The sequence below is a fragment of the Cydia splendana genome, chromosome 26 (assembly GCF_910591565.1).
Source record: "Cydia splendana chromosome 26, ilCydSple1.2, whole genome shotgun sequence".
NCBI classification, from domain to species: domain Eukaryota; kingdom Metazoa; phylum Arthropoda; class Insecta; order Lepidoptera; family Tortricidae; genus Cydia; species Cydia splendana.
This window is the reverse complement of record NC_085985.1, coordinates 11,536,456-11,557,733: the sequence shown is the minus strand read 5'-3', so window position 1 is coordinate 11,557,733 and position 21,278 is coordinate 11,536,456. Positions and strand designations below refer to the sequence as shown.

The 21,278-nt window shown below is 41.7% G+C and overlaps 1 protein-coding gene across 4 annotated transcripts; it reads left to right on the top strand.

Moving 5' to 3' along the window:
- Positions 1 to 239: 239 nt before the first annotated feature.
- LOC134803321 (keratin-associated protein 10-11-like) lies at positions 240 to 20,751 on the top strand. Of its 4 annotated transcripts, none has more exons than XR_010145966.1 (2): positions 240 to 588; positions 15,095 to 15,319. XR_010145966.1 is itself a non-coding variant. In XM_063776113.1 (2 exons), the coding sequence occupies exons 1-2, from the start codon at positions 474 to 476 to the stop codon at positions 20,723 to 20,725; spliced, it is 1,278 nt and encodes a 425-aa protein (XP_063632183.1). In that variant the 5' UTR covers positions 290 to 473; the 3' UTR covers positions 20,726 to 20,751. The 4 variants fall into 4 exon arrangements, 2 of the variants coding, with proteins under 2 accessions (XP_063632183.1, XP_063632182.1); XR_010145967.1 differs by lacking the exon at positions 15,095 to 15,319 and adding an exon at positions 1,547 to 1,685; XM_063776113.1 differs by lacking the exon at positions 15,095 to 15,319 and adding an exon at positions 19,563 to 20,751 and having other exon boundaries at positions 290 to 588.
- The last annotated feature ends 527 nt before the right edge of the window (positions 20,752 to 21,278 follow it).

Here is a 21,278-nt window from a genome sequence, read left to right as displayed (position 1 = left end):
TTCATGAAATCTGGGTGCGGGACACTCCCACCGAACATCATTTTTGGCATTTGAATTTTTTTTTCTTGTATTATATAAATAATAAATAAATAATTTTATAGTGTCCCAGACAGAATATAGGCTGAAGATCATACCTAAATTAATTCAGATTTATTGAACAGTAAATTCAATCATTTATTGCCCCGGACACGTAAAAATGGCCCTCCTGAGAAATGCCCCTTACTTAATAGAAGGTTCTTGTATCTAACTCTAAACTCACTGGCAATGACATTAATTTGAATTTGAATTAAGAAGAAAAAAGAAGAATTCCATTCGAACATTCCTCATTTGAATCACACCTAACAACGTTTGGCTTCCGTACACACGCTGTCATGGCCATAGTTTTCAAGTGAAATAACCCGGATTATTCAAAATTCTCAAGTACCATTTAAAAATAGCCAGTTAAATTAATTGCAAACCTTATTCTAGTAAAAATGGCTCTAGTTTTGCGAAACGCCGCTCTCCAGAAACAAGTATCGCTGTTGAAATGTATCAAAACGCGAACAATAGTTACAACGGCGAATAAAAATAACAACCAGGCGCCATTATGTAAGTACACTTGTCCGCCTTGTAGCCTAGTTCATGTAGCAACCGTAATTTTCATTAAAAACATATACATATATAGCGTGTCAAGACCTAGGAGCTCTAGCGCTCGAGGAAAATCACGCCATAAGCGCTGTTTTTAGACGACGCCTGACTAACGAAGGGAACTTTCGAAATTGGGGAAAACATGTAGCCAAATTGGTTTTAAGTAGCTTCATTACATCTCAGCATTTACAGTACCACATTAATAAGTAGTTTCGATACTTAGAAACTGTAGTATGAGCAGTGTGACGTAAAGTGATAGACGTACGAACTTTAAGTTCGCGAACATACTCTGCACGACGTCGGTGACACACGTTGAAGCTTGCTCCATTTAGCTTCACGCATTTCACCGGCGAAATTTTGTATGGAGGAAATGGCGACTCGCGCGACGTTTAAGCGGAGGCGGGCTATGAGCAAGATTTCAAACATGTCAGATCACCAACGAACTTACTCGGCGGTTTTAAAGTACGCGTACTTAGGGTGACACACGAGAGAAAAATATCGCCATGCCATGCGGACTTACTCGCACGTCTATCACCCACTTAAAGTAAATTAGTTATTGGTAGGTACTGCAGGATTATATCAGCAGTTCTAACAGTCTTTTTAAAGGTAAGTAAATGTAGTCTTGTGTGATTTGTACTTTATCTGATACAAATGTTCTTTATTATAGACTCCAATGTTTGTTGTTTACGATATTCATTAGGCTCCTATTCTCTATCCTTTTTAAAAAGCGAACGTTCGATATCTTTTCTGTTTTGACGTTGTCAACCTGACGTTTGTCTTCCGACCGCGCCGCTGGTATGTTATTTCGGAGAACGGTGGCCGCCGAAGGACTTCCACGCTATATACATCGTGCGTTCTTCTCAAATAGCATGCCAGCCGGCTTTGACTGACGAGTATATAGCATGGATGTCCTTTGCAGTGGCGACTCGGGCGGCGGACGTAGCGGCCTTGCCCCGCGGAGTGACGTGGCCCTTGGTGTGGGTGCGGTGCTATGCTGAGAAAAAGGATGGCAAAGATGGCAAAGATTGCCCTTGCCCGACATGCGGCTGCCCTTGCCCTTGCGGTCCGTGCGGGCCTTGCGGGCCTTGCGGACCTTGCGGACCTTGCGGACCATGCGGACCTTGCGGACCTTGCGGACCGTGCGGGCCTTGCCCCTGTGGACCTTGCGGACCTTGCGGACCATGCGGACCTTGCGGACCCTGCGGGCCTTGTGGACCCTGCGGACCTTGCGGACCTTGTGGGCCGTGCCGCTGCCCTTGCCCATGTGGACCCTGCGGGCCTTGCGGACCCTGCGGGCCTTGCGGACCTTGCGGGCCGTGTGGGCCTTGCGGACCGTGCGGTCCTTGCGGACCATGTTGTCCTTGCCCCTGCCCCTGCCCTCCTAAATGTCCGCCGAAAAAATGCGAAGCTTCTGACGAACCACTTGCGGGCGCGAAGACTCAGAAAGAAGCGAAGGCACAGACCTGCCGTGCGGGCCATGCCGCGGCGCAAGCTTGTGGAATCAAGATTGATTAGGAATTAAATTTATTTACTTGCTCCTTTGACCTTTATACATGATTTTTTGTAGCCTATGAATAAATTTTTTGTTCGATTTATTTAATCATTTTATTTAGTAAATGAACTTGCAACCTACTCGTCAAATTATCAGTGAGACTTGTCGTTTTAAGTAATTGTAACAATGAATGAATGAATGAATTTGTCACTTTTTGTATAAAAATAAATTATCATATATATAAAATTGCTATTTCTGTTTTCACGTTTTATCGAAGTCTTTTACAATTCCTATTATATGCGCATTTTTGGTTAAGTCTTATCCCGTAGAAGCTAGGACATAGGATAGTTTTTATCTCAGATTGGATGGACGGGATGAACCCTTAGGCGAATGCTAGACGTAGGTACCATAAATAAATACTGTGATTTTCTGATATTTATCAAATATCGTGATATGTAGACTACTGATCGTCTAGTCTAGTATATTGACGGATCACAATATTTTATGATCAATAGACATATAATTAATCCGTCTACACGTACAGTAAATACTGCGATATGTCAGTAGAGTCAGGCCAAGAAAAGTCTGCAACGATTTTGATAGCACACGCAGTGCAAGTGTTATTTTAACGTCAAACTTCTATGAAATTATGACGTGTAAAATAACACTTGCTCTTGGTCTAACTCTACCTATATTTACCACATTGATGGATCACAGTGTACCGTGCCTTATTAACCTTTTGCCTATTACCTAATTTTTATTTAACATCACATACATCACATTAATGGTACATTTATTATTTGAACATTTAGGACGCCAATTACTTATATATCCGCACCGCAGGTCCAACGCCAAAGACGGATTAATCGGTCACAGATCACAGAGCAACATAGACCTACGTGCATATATGCATAAAGTTCAATTTCAGTTTTGACACTTCGGTGACGTGGCGTTCGAGTGACAGCTTTTGTGTTTGACACGGCGTCGAAAAGGTTACTTAATACCTATCTAAACTGGATCCTTTAGATCCTATCGGCAACATACCTATCATACTTACCTAAAACAAAAACGCATCGCTACTATAAAAATTACGGTTTGAAATCGAATGACTAGAAAGGAATGTCAAATGGTTTAAGGGTTAAACAGTTATTAACCTAACCTCAGACGTCGCCAAGGCTGAATCCCCCACATGCGTAAAAAATCTGGATGGCTCCACTTCTTAACACATCTTAGGAGCCCAAAGATGAATTCTGCCAAAGGAAACATTTGGTTCAGAGAAAGCCGTATTTGACCTTTTTATGTTGTGTACAAACGGAACTACTACTTATTTGTATTTTTGATATACGAATCCCACCGGCCGGCTGGATTCGGGCCGCGCCGGAGCGCCTTTTCAATGTGTATGGCAGAAGCGATGGAGTCCGTCCGGAGCTGGATGCGTCTGCGTGCAGCCGACCGACTTGCGGCCGTACAGTCGCCTGCAATAATATGTTACACAACGAAAGCCGCAAAATATGTGACACGATCTTATTGCGCTACAAATAAGTCCGTGTCAGATATTTTTGCGGCCTTCGAAGAGTAATATGTTATTGTAGTCACCAGTCACCTACAAATGTGAAATGCGCACCGGGACCATTCCATGAAATTGTCTACCGTTTGTCCCGTACAAACGCGAATTTTCTGAAGATTTGCAGGTATAAGAGTTTCCTTTTCTATGACAAATGGTCTAAAATATGTACAGAAAAATAAACGCTTGCTTTAAATGCCAAAACAAAGTCGCAACACAGGAAATAAAATGCGTTTGTACGGGACAGCCCGTGGAATGCTCCACCGACTCTGCCCGCGCCCGTTCGGTGGCAGTGGCGGATTTGACCTAAGGCCAAGTAGACCCGGGCCTAGGGCGGCAAGATATTAGGGGCGGCAAATTGTGAGAAAATTCGGTGGGATTCGTACTTGAGAAAGGCTCCACATGCTTGGCAAACAGCTACCACCATATAACAAACACGATCGTGTGGATACCTAGATGTTTGTCTGTTTTGTGTTTGCTAGTGATCCGCATCGGTGTCGGTTTATTGCACAAAGTTGATTGAATCGAAAGGGTGTTCGACAAACTGGCACGTTCGCCAAGCTGGCACGTTCGCCAAGCCTGGCGATGCCGTGTTTGTGTTGGGTGATGGTGTTTGGTATGATGTGTATGGTGCTAGTAGCAAACATCAGGCATGCAGAGCCGGCATAAGCTAGGTATACTGTAATTTTTTATCTTATTCTTACTACGATCTTAGGGCCAGGGTTGACTATCTCGGAGTTAACCGTTAACACAGGGTTAAATTGTAGTGGTAACTCCGGGTTTAACCGGTCAACCCAGAGTTAGTGGATACCCCTGGATGGCCACAAGGCCCCTCAAAAAGTAAATAAGCGTGGGAAATAAATAAGCTTAGTGCTCACTTCATATATACGTATAGATGAAAACCCCTCTGCAATGTTGTGAATAACGCTCACTTCGAGGCTTAAAGACTCGAAGGCGGCAAAGACGATTTCTTACATCCATACGCGTAAAATAAATAAATACAATTCTCAAATAAGGTCGAGTCTTCAAGACCGAGTCTTGAGGGCTCGAGTCTTTAAGCCTAAAAATAAGCGTTATCCACAACACTGCCGTTCTGGCCACGTGGTCCTACTGCCTTTGTCCTACCAAACGGACCACGTGAACTTTTTTCCGACTGGTCCGATTAACCAATCGGACTATTGAAACTATCATTTTCTTAGGCCACGTGGTCCTACTAGTAGGAGTACGTGAACTTTTGATTCCCTGTTGGTCCTGATTGTTGTTTTCTAATCGGGTCATGCGTTCTAGACATGAGTAACGCGACCTGCATACTGCACAGAGCCTAGATAGGTGCGACGATGAGCGAAGCGAGGAAGAGTGTGTTAGGTGAACTCTGAACTGTGACCAAAACAGTGCGCGAAGCTTAGACCCAGTAGTTTCGGAGATAAAGGGGCGGGAATGGTAATTTTATGCCTATTTTCTTAAATTACCTCTAAATTATTTATCTTAAAATTATAAAAAATATATATTTTAGATTCTCACAATGAGCTCTTTCATTTGATATATAACACGATATAGTTTGCAAAACTTTGTTTTTTAATCGTCTAATTTACCCCCCAAAAGTGCCTCCTATGTTTAAAATTCATTTATTTACGTTACATGTCCGTCTTCAGGCACAGACTTGCATATGTGTACCAAATTTCCACTTAATTGGTTCAGTAGTTTCAGAGAAAATAGGCTGTGACAGACGGACAGCCAGACACACGAGTGATCCTATAAGGGTTCCGTTTTGTCTTTTGAGGTACGGAACCCTAAAAGTTCATGTGGTCCGATTGGTAGGACAAAGGCAGTAGGACATTGACGAACCTATATCTCAGGACTGGCCTTACGGGCACGTCAGCGTTGCCGCTCCGCTCTGTATACGCATGCACGGCTTGTCTCGTAAAGTAAAGGCTGCATTGCGTGCGTCACGTCACGCAAGCGGTGTGCCACAGGTCATGAGAATTCATATTTTACAACGCAGCGGAACGCGTACGTTTACTTGCACAACTATTACGCACACTCATCCGGTGTGACCTGACCTTAAACAATTGAACTAAAACTAAAACTATTTAGATTACATTATTTTCCTACTGTACCTACACAAATTGCCTCACACAAACTCAGGCAAACCGCGTCGCGAACCGATCCCAGTGTATTTTGGAAAAATAATCAAGATCAAAAGCGTCCAATTTTTTGCAGTCACGGCTGAAGCAAGCATAATGGATGGAGGGAAGTCGTTGGAATTAAAGACCCTGCAGGTGAAGCCATCGGCAAGCAGGCGAGGAAGTCTACAGAGGTCTTCATCATGCCCGAGACTATCCGGCGCTTATATCCCAACTCTACTTACAATCCTACGAGCCACAGACTTCCTTACTACGTCCTTGACAGTGTCTAAGCGTAGCTATTCATGCAATCCAACATGCTGCGCCTCCTGCCTCCCGCCACCTTGTAACACACCGCCGAGGTGTCTACAATTCATGAATGGATACTACCACTATCCTTACGGCACTTGGTTCTGCGGGCCGTACCATGTTGCTCAATGCTGTGCGATCTCGAAAGGAGCTTGCTGCTGTGCTGCTTGCCTTGCTGCTCAAGGCGTGACTGTTGCTAGCCAGGGCTTGACTGTTGCTGGCCAGGGTTTAAGTGATGCTATGAGGGCCACTACGGAATGTGCTATGACTAGTTTGAATTATTCCCAAGCTGCTACGACGTGGAGCAACCAGGCCGCGCAGATGGCTAGCAATGTAGCTAGGAATCATGCGTCCGCCGCTCAAGCTACCGCTGCGGCCCAAGCTGCCCCCGCCCGAGTTGAGACTGTCCTAGCTAACGCTGTGGGCCAAGCTGCCCCGGCTCAAGCTGCCCCGGCTCAAGCTGCCCCGGCTCAAGCTGCCCCGGCCCAAGCTGCCCCGGCCCAAGCTGCCCCGGCCCAAGCTGCCCCGGCCCGAGTTGAGACTGTCCTAGCTACCGCTGTGGGCCAAGCTGCCCCGGCTCAAGCTGCCGCGGCCCAAGCTGCCCCGGCCCGAGTTGAGACTGTCCTAGCTACCACTGTGGACCAAGTTGCCTCGCCCCAAGCGAAAACTGTTCAAGCTGAAGCTGCTCAAACCAACGAGAACGTGCAGAAAGCGGAAGCTGTACCTGTGGAGCTAACCAGTGCAGCTAAACCAGCCAAGAAAGAGAAAAAGACGCCGCCAAAATCTGATTCACCTGTAAAGCCTCCATTCAGCCAGTTTTACCCGTTTCCTTGAAACGAACAGGAACAGATGTAGAGGGTATCATCATCTTTCGTCCCATTCGTCAAAATATGATATTCGTGACTTCATTTCTTTTCAATCTCATCATATCAGTTTATACGTAAAGAGACAAAAACAACCGATACAAGGATATACCTATATACCTACAAATACATGTAAGTACAGAATACATAGAACTATTTCCATTTTGTTAACGAAAAAATATTACAAATATGTAGTGCCCCCACTCCCATGCCCACCATATCATAACGTGGGATGAGTATTATGGCACGAAAAATTACGATCAAAGGAACGGGGCGAAACACGATGATACCGAGGTTAACGATACGTTAAATTCTATTTAAAATTGTACCAAAATGTTTTGTTAGAATTGATAATTTTTACACTATTTCTACTTTTATCACGAGCTGTTTACATTTTTACTGAGAAAAAACGTATCCCCAAAATTTTTGGTCCATTTGGTTACGGTTTTCAATAAGTACAAACCTTCTACAACCGTAACAAAACGGACAAAAAAATTGTATGAAATTTTGGGGACACTTTTTTTCTTGTATGATCGAAAGAGCTCGTGATTCTGAGCGGAAAAAATATAAAATTAAAATGCAAGTTGGGAGTACAACTATAAATAGAAATGCCCTTACATCGGCTGTCAGACTGCTTTGCTAAATAACTCGTTACTCTGATGTGGTCACAATTTGGCGAAATATTAGCTATCCATCACAATAAATAAGGAGCAAGATGGACAGATAATATTACGCAGTTAATTTATCTATGAGAACGATTAGATGGCGCTTCAGGTAGACCCAAAGAAAGAGGAAAATAAAGATGTGAAACAACGAAGGAAACGTCCCAGGCCTAAAACTGGCTCCAATTTCCCTCCTCTCATGGAATCAAAGAAATGGTCGCTTAAAGAAGAAAGAAAATCTCTTGTGGACATGCCCTGTAGGTCGAGATAAGTGGATGTTGGAGAAACGGGAATATTCGTTTGTGCCTCGGGTGTCGACGGCATAGAGGGTGATTTTTCAAATGTTTTATCCCGATCGAGAAAATCCTTTGTAGTTGACGATAAAGCTTGGACATGTTAGAAATAACGTTTACGTTTTCTTTTAGAATCGTCAAATACAAAAGCTTTAGTCGAAATACTAGTATTTACATATTATTATATTAGGTATTAAACTATTTCTATGCAGCTGCAGTATTTTTATACCCTATACCTAATTAATCTAAAAACTCATTCAAACTATTTACTAAGAACACCCAATGATGTGATAATGTCCTGTTTTGATTCATTAATTTCATTCGACTGCACTTTAAGTAGGTGTTAGGTTCGCTGTGTCTCAAATGGAACTCGTCCTTTCAGCAGCGGCTGTGTCGAAGAAGCCAACGTTGCGACACATCTTCAAGGCCAAGTTCAAATTCCCGTTGTTCAAGGTGAACCAAATGACGACGCTGAAGAGGGACGCGCACACCGCAGCGGCCCCGCTGTACAAAAGCGTGTCCTGCTCCGAACTAGCCGATGGGTATCGGACCGACGACAGAATACAATTCATCAACGACAGCTGGCTGAAGGCCCGATCGGCTACCAACTTCGCGAAACCGATTGTGATCGAACCTGTGCCCGCCAATGTGTCTACTAAATTCAAAAAGGATCGGGCTTGCTTGGATATCCTCGTCCCTACCATGTTTGAGAGCATTGCGAACGCAGTCTGCCCGTGCCCGTGCCCGTGTGGCCCGTGTGGACCCTGTTGCAGCCCTTGCGGCCCCTGCTGCGGCAACATGGCGGACTGCAACTGCGGCCGCTTACTGCCCCCTCCATGCAATACGCCGCCTAAATGTATCCAATACATGCAAGGTTACTACTACTACCCGTACGGCACGTGGTTCTGCGGCCCGTACCACGTGAGTACTGGCGCTGTGCCAGTGTGCGGCCCCGTCTGCCCCGGCACCGCCTGCGGCATCGCGCCCCCCAACCCTAACCTGCTTTGTAAGTGCGGACCTTGCTGCTGTGGGCTCCTTTCGTGCAGCATCTGCAACCCTCCACCTTTCGGTTCAGGCCCTGCAGGAGCAGTTCCAGCACCATGGGCAAATCCTCTTAATATTACATCTTGCTACGGAGTTCCTGGACTGGGCTCACAGGGGTCTCCTGCCATGAGCACACAAGGAATGTTCGCACCCTGCACACAGCAGTCTTGGGGTCAACCTCAACCTATGGGACAATCGAGCCTGCCTATACCTTTCGGTGTGCCCGGAAGCACAACTCAAACCGCTACGCCTGATGGGTCAGGCTTCAATATCACCTTCCCTCCAGTACAAATAAGCCCTCACCAAATAATGCCCAATTCGCTAAGTTCTCCGACGGCCCCACAATGGGCCACGCAGCATGCGCCCTGTGAATGTTCGGGCTGTGTGGCGAAGAGAAACGAGCCTGGAACTAAAAGCCCCGCGGAGTGCAATACACCAGCAATCATGCAAAGCATCATCGAACCATTTTCGAAAGTATTTACCTCTTCGAAACCACCCATAAATAAGCCTGAAAACTGCAAAAAATCTACTAAAATACCGGAAGACCCGAAAGTGAAAGCGACATTCCCTTGGTGATATAAATCTGTAATGATTATTTGATTAAATATATTTTTGTAACTCTAGAAATAAAATTCCAATTTGTACTCTAGTTGATTAGTTTCATTCTGTTGATAATATTTTTGTACCACCAATAATAAATTTAACTATTTGATGACAAAGACGAAATTTAATATTCAGTTTACAAATATTTAGTCAGTCCATGATAACTCTGCAGCGGATTTGATAGCCCACGTGCAATTGTAAACGTCAAACTTCTATGAAATTATGACGTATAAATGACACTTGCACTGCGTGGGCTATCAAATCCGCCGCAGACTTTTCTTGGTCTGACTCTAATTGTGTTTCTCTTAGGGTGTTATTCCACCTGTCCCAATTTCTTGGTCCAGTGTGCATAATATTTAGGTACCTAGGGCAAATTCATGTGGTACTATATATACTACTATACAATACAGCACGACCACGGATATTATAATTTTTTTGCGGTACACATTCACGAAAAAATGTACTTTTATGTACTTATCTTTTAAAAAAATGTACTCGCACGGTTTCGGCATTGCGACATAGAGGTCGTGATCGTGCTGGGTACACACTATATTTATGGTTAATTTAATGGTCAAATGAATACAAAACGATCAATGTACTCAAATTGTACTATCTACAAGCACATCAAATGTGACAGTGGTACTGCAAAAACCACTAGATAGTACAATTTGAGTACATTTGTTTTGTATTCATTTGACCATTAAATTAACCATAAATATAGTTTGGTGGTGCCAGGGAGCATCTACCCAGCACGACCACGACCTCTATGTCACAATGCCGAAACCGTGCGAGTACATTTTTTTAAAAGATAAGTACATAAAAGTACTTTTATTTCGTGAATATGTACCGCAAAAAAAAAATAATATCATTAATGGTCGTGCGGTATAGTACCTACCACACCACGTGACGGTAGCGGAACGGCCAAGCCACATATTTTGACTAAGGTGCAGAGTCAGGGCCGGATTAACCCTAAGTCAAAGTAGGCAACTGCCTAGGGGCCCCGCCTCGGCTAGGGGGCCCCCGCGGCTCAGCGCGCACCAAATAAAATTTTGTTCCATAGGGTCAAAATTCATGAGTAAATTTTTTATTCTTATAATAATGAGTATGCTTTATTGTTTTTTTTTCGATCCATTATTTAAATTAATGAAATACCGTAATAAAATTGATGCAATAAGTTACAGTTTACGGGGCGTATTCTGCCTACCTGTTGTAAAGTTGTAATAATAGGGGTTTTCAGGAAAAATGGTTCACTTTTTTTCGAACAACCAACAACTTTTGGGTTATTTCGACTCAGAATCACGAGGACTATTGATTAAAAACAAAGAAAAACAAAGAAGACGAATGTGTTCCCAGTTTTTCATAGGAATGCTCGTCCTTCAGCTTCACTTTTTACCTCAATTTACCATTGGTTTGTGTTCCACATGTCCTCTACTTCAGCTTAGCCTTTGGCCTCGCTGCGCCAAGCTCGGCCCGCGGTCTCGCTTTTTAATACAATGTACATTGGTTCGTGTCTGTGCTCAATTATTTATCCTGAAGCCTGATGAACGGCTTTGACTTCGCATGAAAGCTCGCCTCACTGGGGCACTTCGGACTTTTAGACCCAGATGAAGATCGATACCCGGCCTTTCAACACCCTTTCACAATTTGCGATATTGTTAACAAAAATTTCGCGCTCGCTGCGCTCGCGTTTTTTTTTAGTTCTTGACAGTAGCTTACGCGGTGTAAGTGTTATTAATACGTCATAATATCATAGAAGTTTTGACGTTTAAAATAACACTTGCATTGCGAGTGCTATCAAAATTGTTGCAGGCTTATCTTGCTCTAACTCTATTAATTTAAGTAATTTTAACATATGGAAATTCTTTATTATTAGGTTGAGTCTGATCATGTGGCTCGGCGGCGTTTGGTCTTATGGTCGGACAATCGCTGTTCAGCCTCGCAAAATATGAACTATTGAGAAAATCTACTTTGCGGCACTAGTTGAGCTTAGCCTTTAGCCTCGCTTAAAATTTGGCATTAGAGGTAGATAGGAAAGTGACGCTGAAGCTCACATCTTTGGTATTCCACTGGGAATTGGCCTTAAACCTAAAGGGCTCTCCCCACACTTGACGCGACGCGGAATCGGCTAAAACCGATAGAATAAAGCTTTATGTCCACGCATAAGAGCGAAAAATAAATCGTTCGATTTGGATCGGCTAGGCCGACGCCTGAAGATTGAAATTAAAAACGCAAACTTATTTCCCTGTAGTGAACATGCTGTGTGCAGAATTGACTGTAGGGGGCCCCGAGCCTCGCACTGCCTAGGGGCCCCGACATGCTTAATCCGGCCCTGTGCAGAGTTAGTGAAGTTAGGGCTTGTAGAGTTAGAAGTTAGAAGCTTTGCACTTTGCCCCCTTGTAAAACTATAGTTATTTGTTTTACAAGGGGGCCAAGTTGTTGTTTAACCGCTCGTGCTAATATTGATACCCGAGCAAGAACCCGAACAATAGTTATTTGTCATCAACAACCACACTTTTCCTATTTTTTAACTTTTTGGTGAGGGCAAATTTAATTCTCTACAATCATGGTCACCCGGGTTATCCGCCTCTGGTCAAAGGTGTGATACGTCAAAATACGCTTTTTGTCAAAGGCTCGTTTGGTCAAACATGGTTTTGTCAAAAGTGCGATTCGTCAAAATACGCTTTTTGTCAAAGGCTCGTCTGGTCAAACATGGTTTTGTCAAAGGTGCGATTCGTCAAATATTTCTTTGCCATCAGTTTCGTGTATTTATTTGCACAGTCAGTAGGGCTACCGCCAATACCGAAATTCGCAAATTGCGGGGATCTTACATGCCCGCAATTGACGATTTTCGGTATTGGCGGTAGCCCTACAGAATCAGATAGATATTGCCGCCCAAAGTAGCCAAATTTATCTTAACACGCCTTTGGTGCTATCGGGATAAGGTCGTGTTAAGATATATTCGGCTACTCTTGATAACAATATCTATCTGATGTACAGTCAGCGTCATATAGTACGTAGCATTCAAAGTAGTCAAATAGTTCGTTACAACATATAAAATCTATGGTGTACCGAATTATTTGGCTACTTTGGATGCTACCAACTATATGATGCTCACTATACCATGTGATATATGTCTATGTGATGACAATATTTATCTGACTGTACAAATAAATACATGCCATTTTAGAGAGAAATAAAATAAGGCTCACCAATTGGTTACATTCTTATATTTATGTAGGTACTAAGTAGTGTAGTAAATAAAGGTAGTGGACCCCGCAGTAATTCCTCAGCCAGAAAAAACTTTACAGTATGATAAAGTATCAATAAATAAAAAGTATTGTATAAATTTCCAAAGAATAATAATAATAGGATTTAAGTAAATACCTAAAGTCTTAAATCGTGAATATCTTTTTACGGAAAAATGCTCCGTTTAAACTTTCTTCTCCGGACATATTCATGTAACGTATTGCAACAATATATGAAACAATATACCAATATTAACAAAATATAATTTTTGGCGTGTCATGGAACGGAAAATTGCTCAGTCTAATTTTTTCACTGGAATGCCATTTTATTGCCGATTTATACCTACAAATTGAAAATCTAAAAAAGTTACCATGTAACTATACTTTTTTCAGAAATTGCCTTTTACTCGCTGTGGAAAATTTCTGTATCAATTTTATTTATTGAATTAAGTTCAGTTTTCTTTCCATTCAACTATAAAAACATCCAAAAAAATAACGAGCGTTATAACTAAACATATCGGGAGCAGTGTATGGAGCGGGGTGTACAAGGGATGATATTTCTTTTGGATATTTTGGATTTAAGTTTATATACGTGACTACTTAGTATGTATTTAAAAAGAAATCAGGCTGAGAAATTTTCCACTCTCAGCTTTTAATAGTTCTAAAATACATAAACTTGGGTATGCATTTTTTATTGGATTTTCTTACCCACTACGCCAAATTATACTCTTAAGGAAAAAATGGCAGAGCAATTTTCCGATGAAAATGAGCGTCAAAAAAGGAGTTATCATAAAAAAAATATTCTCATGTTTGACAAAAGTTTTAGATTTTTTTTCTAGTATTACATACTGATACAAATAACTTATTTGGTAAAATAATTTTGGACGGAGGAATTACTTGGTTCAATATATAAACAGATTTGTATTTTTACGTATAAATACCTAACTTAGGAGTGTTTTTTTTTTTTTGATATTTATATGTTAGTTTCGGCTCATACTATACAATAACCAAGCAAAATTTCATCGACTGAGAAATTAATGCATGGGTCTCCATACAACAACTTGCTTCATTTACTACACTATAAGTACGTGTTTCTGTTTGCTATTGATCATACTTATTATATTGGATCCATCTTAACGTGACAATTTTTTTCAAATATTTTATTACGCCTATCTTCCCATCGCAATAATCTTTTATGAATCTACTTATGAGGTTGACTGTACCATTCATAAGCGAAAGCATTATCTAATGAATCGCGACTTAGACAATAGTTTGGCAAAGCCTACCTTTGACCAAAAACACCTTTGACAAATCGCGTCTTTGGCAAAGCCCACCTTTGACCAAACGAGCCTTTGACTAAAACTTTTTGACGAAATGCGTCTTTGGCAAAGCCCACCTTTGACCAAACGAGCCTTTGACAAAAAGCGTATTTTGACCAATTACACCTTTGACCAGAGGCGGATAACCCGGTCACCCTATAAGACCTAATTAATAAACATAAAACCTCTTTAACCATAATGACAGCATTTTGATTACGAAGAAAATAAACTGTAAAACTTGAGTGAGATACGAGTTTTCAAAAGTAACCAGACCGTGATGACCTGATGACAGTGAAGAGTTGATGACATTCAATTTGACACAGAAAATCGGTAGTTTAGTATTCTAATTTTAGGGTGACCATGTATGTCGTAAATAAATAACTTTTTTTTCAACACGACTAAGAAATTAACGTTAACCTCGCTAATACTGATACGAAACAGTTGCTTATAATTTACGAAATGCGCAGTGTTAGTCCTGCTCACGTCTCCTGAATCACCCTGTATAGGTATGTATATCTATGACTGTAATTGGTTTATATTAGGTATATAGCTCCAGCTAATAAAACAAACAAAATTTTGTATGAGAAACTTAAGTTCTCTGTATTTTTAACAATGGTATCTGAAACTACATAAACTAATTACAGGCATAGATATACCTTATCCTATTCTAAGTACAAAGTTTCAGAGTAATCTAGCTAGTTGTTTTAAAATGAGAGCGTAACTACATTTGTGTGCAAAACTCGTTTAATTTATTTCATTTAGGAACGCCAGGCTTTGTGAAACTATTTGTGCAAGTAATACCTAAATGGAACATCATTGGTCGTTTATAATCTTCATCATGCGGCATCTGAGTGAATGCATCCGTCATACAATATGTGCCAACCCATTTGCATACTCTATCTAAACCCTAGGTGTTAGGTTAATGTCTCAAACAGAACTCGTCCTTTCAGCGGCTGCCTGCGAACTGGAGAAAGTGCCAAACAGCATGCGAAATGCCAACGCGAAAAGGGGATTTCAAACTTCGTTCTATAAAGTTAAGCCATCTATTACAACCAATATCCTCCCGAAGAGAGGAAATCGTGCAATGGTCATCAAAAGTAAATCATGTGTGGCCCTGTCAGGTCGGCGCAAGAATAAAAAGAACTGGTTGAAGGCACGTTCTATGTCCAACTTACTACCACCCCTTCCAGAACCTGAAAAATCAGGAGCAGATGTCAATCCAACACTTGGTCTTATGAACACCATGTTCGCATGCCCATGTGGACCTTGCGGCCCATGTGGACCTTGCGGCCCATGTGGACCTTGCGGGCCATGCGGGCCGTGTTGCGGGCCATGCGGGCCGTGTTGCGGGCCTTGCGGAGGGTGTTCCGGGCCATGCGGGCCGAGTTGCGGGCCATGCGGATCGTGTTGCGGGGTGTGCCGCGGCAACATGGCTGACTGGAACTGCGGCCGTTTGCTGCCCCCGCCGTGCAATACTCCGCCCAGATGTATCCAATACATACAAGGATATTACTACTACCCTTACGGCACGTGGTTCTGCGGGCCATACCATGTGTGCACCGGCGGCGTTCCTGTCTGCCCTGGGGGCTCGTGCGGCCCGTGCTGTGGCCCTTGCGGCCCGAGCTGTGGCCCTTGCGGCTCGTGCTCCTGCGGACTACTTGAGTGCACTCTGTGTAATCCTCCCAAATCGTGGGGAATGAAGTCCGACGATAATCAATCCAACAGTAATCATGAATCCTGTGCTTTATCTGGAGGCTTACAGTCATATTTCTGCATGCCTTACCCCGCCGATGCCTCTATTAAAACCAGCCGGAGCAATTACCCGAAAGCACCTGAAAGTGCCAAATCTGGAAACAACCGACTCTGTGTTAAATCGACTAACTCGATTAAAGACTGGGATAAAGTTAGTTCACGAAGTATGAGCTCAGATGTAGCCAAAAGATATCCATTCAAGAATAGTGCGTGCGCAAAGAACCCACTCTCTGTTAAATCAATTGACTCGACTAAAGACTGGGATAATGTTAGTTCACGAGGTATGAGCTCAGGTGTAGCCAAAAGATATCCATTCAAGAATAGTGCGTGCGCAAAGAACCGACTCTCTGTTAAATCGACTAACTCAACTAAAGACTGGGTTATTGTTAGTTCACGAGGTATTATGAGCTCAGATGTAGCCAAAAGATATCCATTCAAGAATAATGCGTGCGCAAAGAACCGACTCTCTGTTAAATCAAATAACTCGACTAAAGACTGGGATAAAGTTAGTTCACGAAGTATGAGCTCAGATGTAGCCAAAAGATATCCATTCAAGAATAATGCGTGCGCAAAGAACCGACTCTCTGTTAAATCAATTGACTCGACTAAAGACTGGGATAATGTTAGTTCACGAGGTATGAGCTCAGGTGTAGCCAAAAGATATCCATTCAAGAATAGTGCGTGCGCAAAGAACCGACTCTCTGTTAAATCGACTAACTCAACTAAAGACTGGGTTATTGTTAGTTCACGAGGTATTATGAGCTCAGATGTAGCCAAAAGATATCCATTCAAGAATAATGCGTGCGCAAAGAACCGACTCTCTGTTAAATCAAATAACTCGACTAAAGACTGGGATAAAGTTAGTTCACGAAGTATGAGCTCAGATGTAGCCAAAAGATATCCATTCAAGAATAATGCGTGCGCAAAGAACCGACTCTCTGTTAAATCAATTGACTCGACTAAATACTGGGATAATGTTAGTTCACGAGGTATGAGCTCAGATATAGCTAAAAGATATCCATTCGAGAATTTTAGTGCGTGCGCGAAGCCTGAAATCGTTGAACTGTCTATTAAAAAAAATATTGCCAATTAAGCCAGCTTATCTACTGGCTATGGTTGAATGGTAACTTGGGAAATTCTTATTCAGTCACAAAATCACGGTCAATTACTTTGCAGATGTTTGTAACACGTAGCTTTGTAAGTATACCTATGCATGTAGCTAAACACAAAGGTAATAGAACTAATAAAAATCTAGTAATGAAATTTGGTTTTATTTTCACTTACACAATTAATGTTGAATATATATTAAGTAAATACATACTAGGTAGTTTCTAGTTTCTCGACCTTTTTAATTTCTCGAGGCACGGGATTTCCCGACCAGGATTTCTCGAGATTCTCGAGTATCTCGAGAAGTTTTGAAAGTTGTAAAAAAGTATCGTCTTGGGTCGTCCCATTAGTTTTTCGTCAAGTTCTTAAATTAGTCCTACTCTGCTTTAGTCACTCATTTTACATTCGTCACAATCGTCGGTGGCTTTCAATGTAGAATGAGTGATGAAAGCAGAATAGGATTAATTTAAGAACTTGACGAAAAACGAATGGGACGACCCAAGACGATACCGTAAAAAACACCATGCTATTTTTTTTTGCTTTAATATTATTACAAATCAATCATACGAATCGTAGGTGAGATCAATAATCAAACATATGGTAAATATTTAGTTAGGTGCCATTATAATATATAACAAAATGTAAATTAACAAAATAAACAAACCACAATATACAGGGCGACTTCAAATTGGTAATACAAAACACTTGATTGTGGCTCAGTTAATGCCAAATAGTAATAGTAGACTACATTAACTCGGTTGTTAAAATTAGACGTATTTAAATCGCTAATTTCTAATAAAAAAAATAAAGTCCCGATGTGTCAGTCTTATTTTCTTTGACAAGTGACAATTACTAATCAAAACACGTTTACTTCATTAAATACTGTGGCAGGCGATTGATAAGATAACCAATGACGAAGGTCATTTAAAATAATTTCAACTTCTTTGTTAATCATTATGTTAGGATAACCATGTGAAACCTAAAATAATGGGATGAATTAAAACAAAAAAAAATACTTTCCATTATTTTAAAAGCATGAGAATTTGAGGGGCTCAGTTTAGGGAAGACGTGTGTAAAACGCTTTGTATTACCAATTTGAAGTCATCCTGTATGGTATTTTATTAGGCAAGAATATACAGTTCAATAAATTTAACTCGATGTGACAAATTTACAGACGTTTTACTACGTAATATATCTATTAATACTTAGGTATTAACAATGAAGCTGCTAAAATTGTGATATTTTGCTAATAGAAATATATCGAGACGATTTGATTTATCAATAGTAATTTACTTTTGAAATATTGTTATCACATGGCCCTATTAAACGAAATAGGAGTCACTCCTATAATTAGTTTTCTTTTGCATTAGAAAGAAGATACGTGATCTTGGCGTGTCTTTTTATTGAAAAACACTTGAAAAAGTAAAAAAAAATATTAAAAGCGTTTTTTCAATAAAAAGACATGTCATAAATGTCATGATAGTTTAAAAGTTTCAAAACATTAAAATCGGTTGAAGCCAGAACGATAGGGGACGGATCAAGGTAGTTTTTTATTTGGTTGGTTAACTACCTAATAAATATTTTTTTAAGTAGGTACAGTCACCTGCAATAATATGTTACTCTTCGAACGCCGCAAAAATATCTGACACGCTCTTATGGCTCTACAAATAAGATCGTGTCAGATATTTTTGCGGCCTTCATTGTGTAACATATTAGTGCAGGTGACTGTACCTGAAAATGAAAAAAAATAAAACATTGCTTACATTAATTTACCTACCTAAAGAAATACACTATAGACACATCACGTGTTATAAGAGTGTTTTCTTTTTACTTATCACAAGTGATTTATTTCTCGATTTCTCGAGGCATTGAGTATTTTTTTCCGTCTCGACTTAGGACAAATTTCTCGAGATTTTTCGAGCAGAACCCCTTATATTAGGTAACTATACTCTGTATCTTTATATAGGTATTTAAATAAAAGTAGGTAAACAAAATCTACCCTCAAATGGCTGGTATCGTCTTGGGTCGTCCCATTCGTTTTTCGTCAAGTTCTTAAATTAGTCCTATTCTGCTTTCGTCACTCATTCTACATTGAAAGCCACCGACGCGACGATTGTGACGAATGTAGAATGAGTGACGAAAGCAGACGAGGACTAATTGAAGAACGTGACGAAAAACGAATGGGACGACCCAAGACGATACCAAATGGCTCCTTAAGCCAGTTGAGGGTAGATGACAACATTACATGATCAAATAATGTAGGTTAAATACGGGTTGTTCAGTGACTGTTCCAGGCGGTTTTGTATTTGGTCAGTTAACCAATAAATGTTATAACTATCCGAAAATTTACAAATTGTTTTACTTTTATTTAAATACCTACCTAAAGATACAGACTATAAGTAAGAATGATTGAAAACAGAACTTAACTTCCACATCTGAATCGAACAATGCGCATACTTCGCCGGTATTACACAAACCACGATTCAGTAAGTGGATAAAAAGTAATAGGGATAAATAAAGGTTTTAGGTTGATGACTCAAACAGAACTCGTCCTTTCAGCGGCTGCCGTCAGTATTAAGAACGGCTGGCGAAAGCTCTCGAAGACTACAGCTAACCTGCCGGCCACTCTGAAGAGGCCCTCCCTAACAAAAGTCTGGAAATCTATGGCCTGCCCTATCTTCAAGAGCGCCTCTTGTCCTACATTAGAAATAGTACCGACAAACTCACGTATAATAACTATAGATACCTGGCGAAAGACACGGTCAGAGATAAACTTAAAACGACTTGATCGTGGGTTATCGAAAAAGTCGAAAAGCCTATCAGATAGCATTCCAATCCTGGAGAGCCTTGCGAGCGCGGCTTGCCCCTGCCCCTGCCCCTGCGGTCCATGCTGCAGTCCCTGCGGTCCATGCTGCAGTCCCTGCGGTCCATGCTGCAGTCCCTGTGGTCCATGCTGCAGTCCCTGCGGTCCATGCTGCGGCAACATGGCTGACTGCAACTGCGGACGTCTGCTTCCTCCTCCATGCAATACTCCGCCCCGATGTATCCAATACATGCAAGGTTATTACTACTACCCTTACGGCACGTGGTTCTGCGGGCCGTACCATGTGTGCACCGGCGGCGTTCCGACCCCGGGCCCCGTCTGCCCTGGGACCTCGTGCGGCATCGCACCGCCTAACCCAAACGCATTCTGTGGTCAGTGCCCTTGCAGTCCATGCGGGGCCTGTTGCGGTGTCCTTGGTTGTACCGCGTGCTTGCCTCCTGGCACCAGTGGAACAAGTACACAAGAGTTTTCGAGATATGGATATAGAGCGTCCTCTGGAGCAGCTGGCTCAGCTTTTCCTCTAGGCGCATGTTTACTACCCGGCACGCCTAATACTGAATTCTCCTCTCCAAAAAAGCAGAACAGAGGCCATCTTTATACATCCCAAGCCAGTCAGACTACAAAACTCGATAGCCCGAAAACCCCAAAATGGGTTGATAACGACGCACCATGTCAATGCGCCGTATGTCAAGCAAGCAAAGCGGTCAATTTCCTCAGCAAACCGAAGGAATCCAAAGTATACCCCGAAACTGATGCGAAACTATTATCCCGCCGCGGTATCAATGCCAACTTGGTTCTGAGAGCTTCTGCGAAACAAAAGTACCCAAAGAAACCTATCGCGTTCAGGGAACGCCGGAATTATTGTGAAATGTTAATGAAGCCCAAACACAAACGATGATTTACAGGTATTGAAAGGTTGACTAGGACATACTAGGACTTACAACAAATTTGAAGTGAAATTTTATAGTCTGTAAGCACGCCAAATGATATTTATTATTTTTTAGTCTAGAATCAAGCTTAGGCCTAATAGCAATAAAGTATGTCATATTAAGATATTTTTCATTTATTATTGGCTGTAATACTTGTATTCGCAGAGCTGCTGGACCACTCCAGGAGTCAAGACATGTCTGTGATCGATACGGTAAGAAATGCCGATCGGCCATTGGTCTATATCAGTGGTTCTTAACCTTTTCAGTCCGGTCACCCTTATGACTAACTAGGGAACCTGATTTTACCCCTCCTCCCAATGGTAATAAAAAATAAAACGTGTACGTTTGTTGTATTGTTATATTAGGTTAGCTTATTACCCCCATAAAATACCAGTTTTACCCCCGCGGGGTTAATTACCCCCAGGTTGGGAACCACTGGTCTATATGTTACTGTAAATGCCCGAAGTACGGCAAAACCTAGGTTTTACCGGTAAATCCTAATTTTTACCGATGCCTATCGGT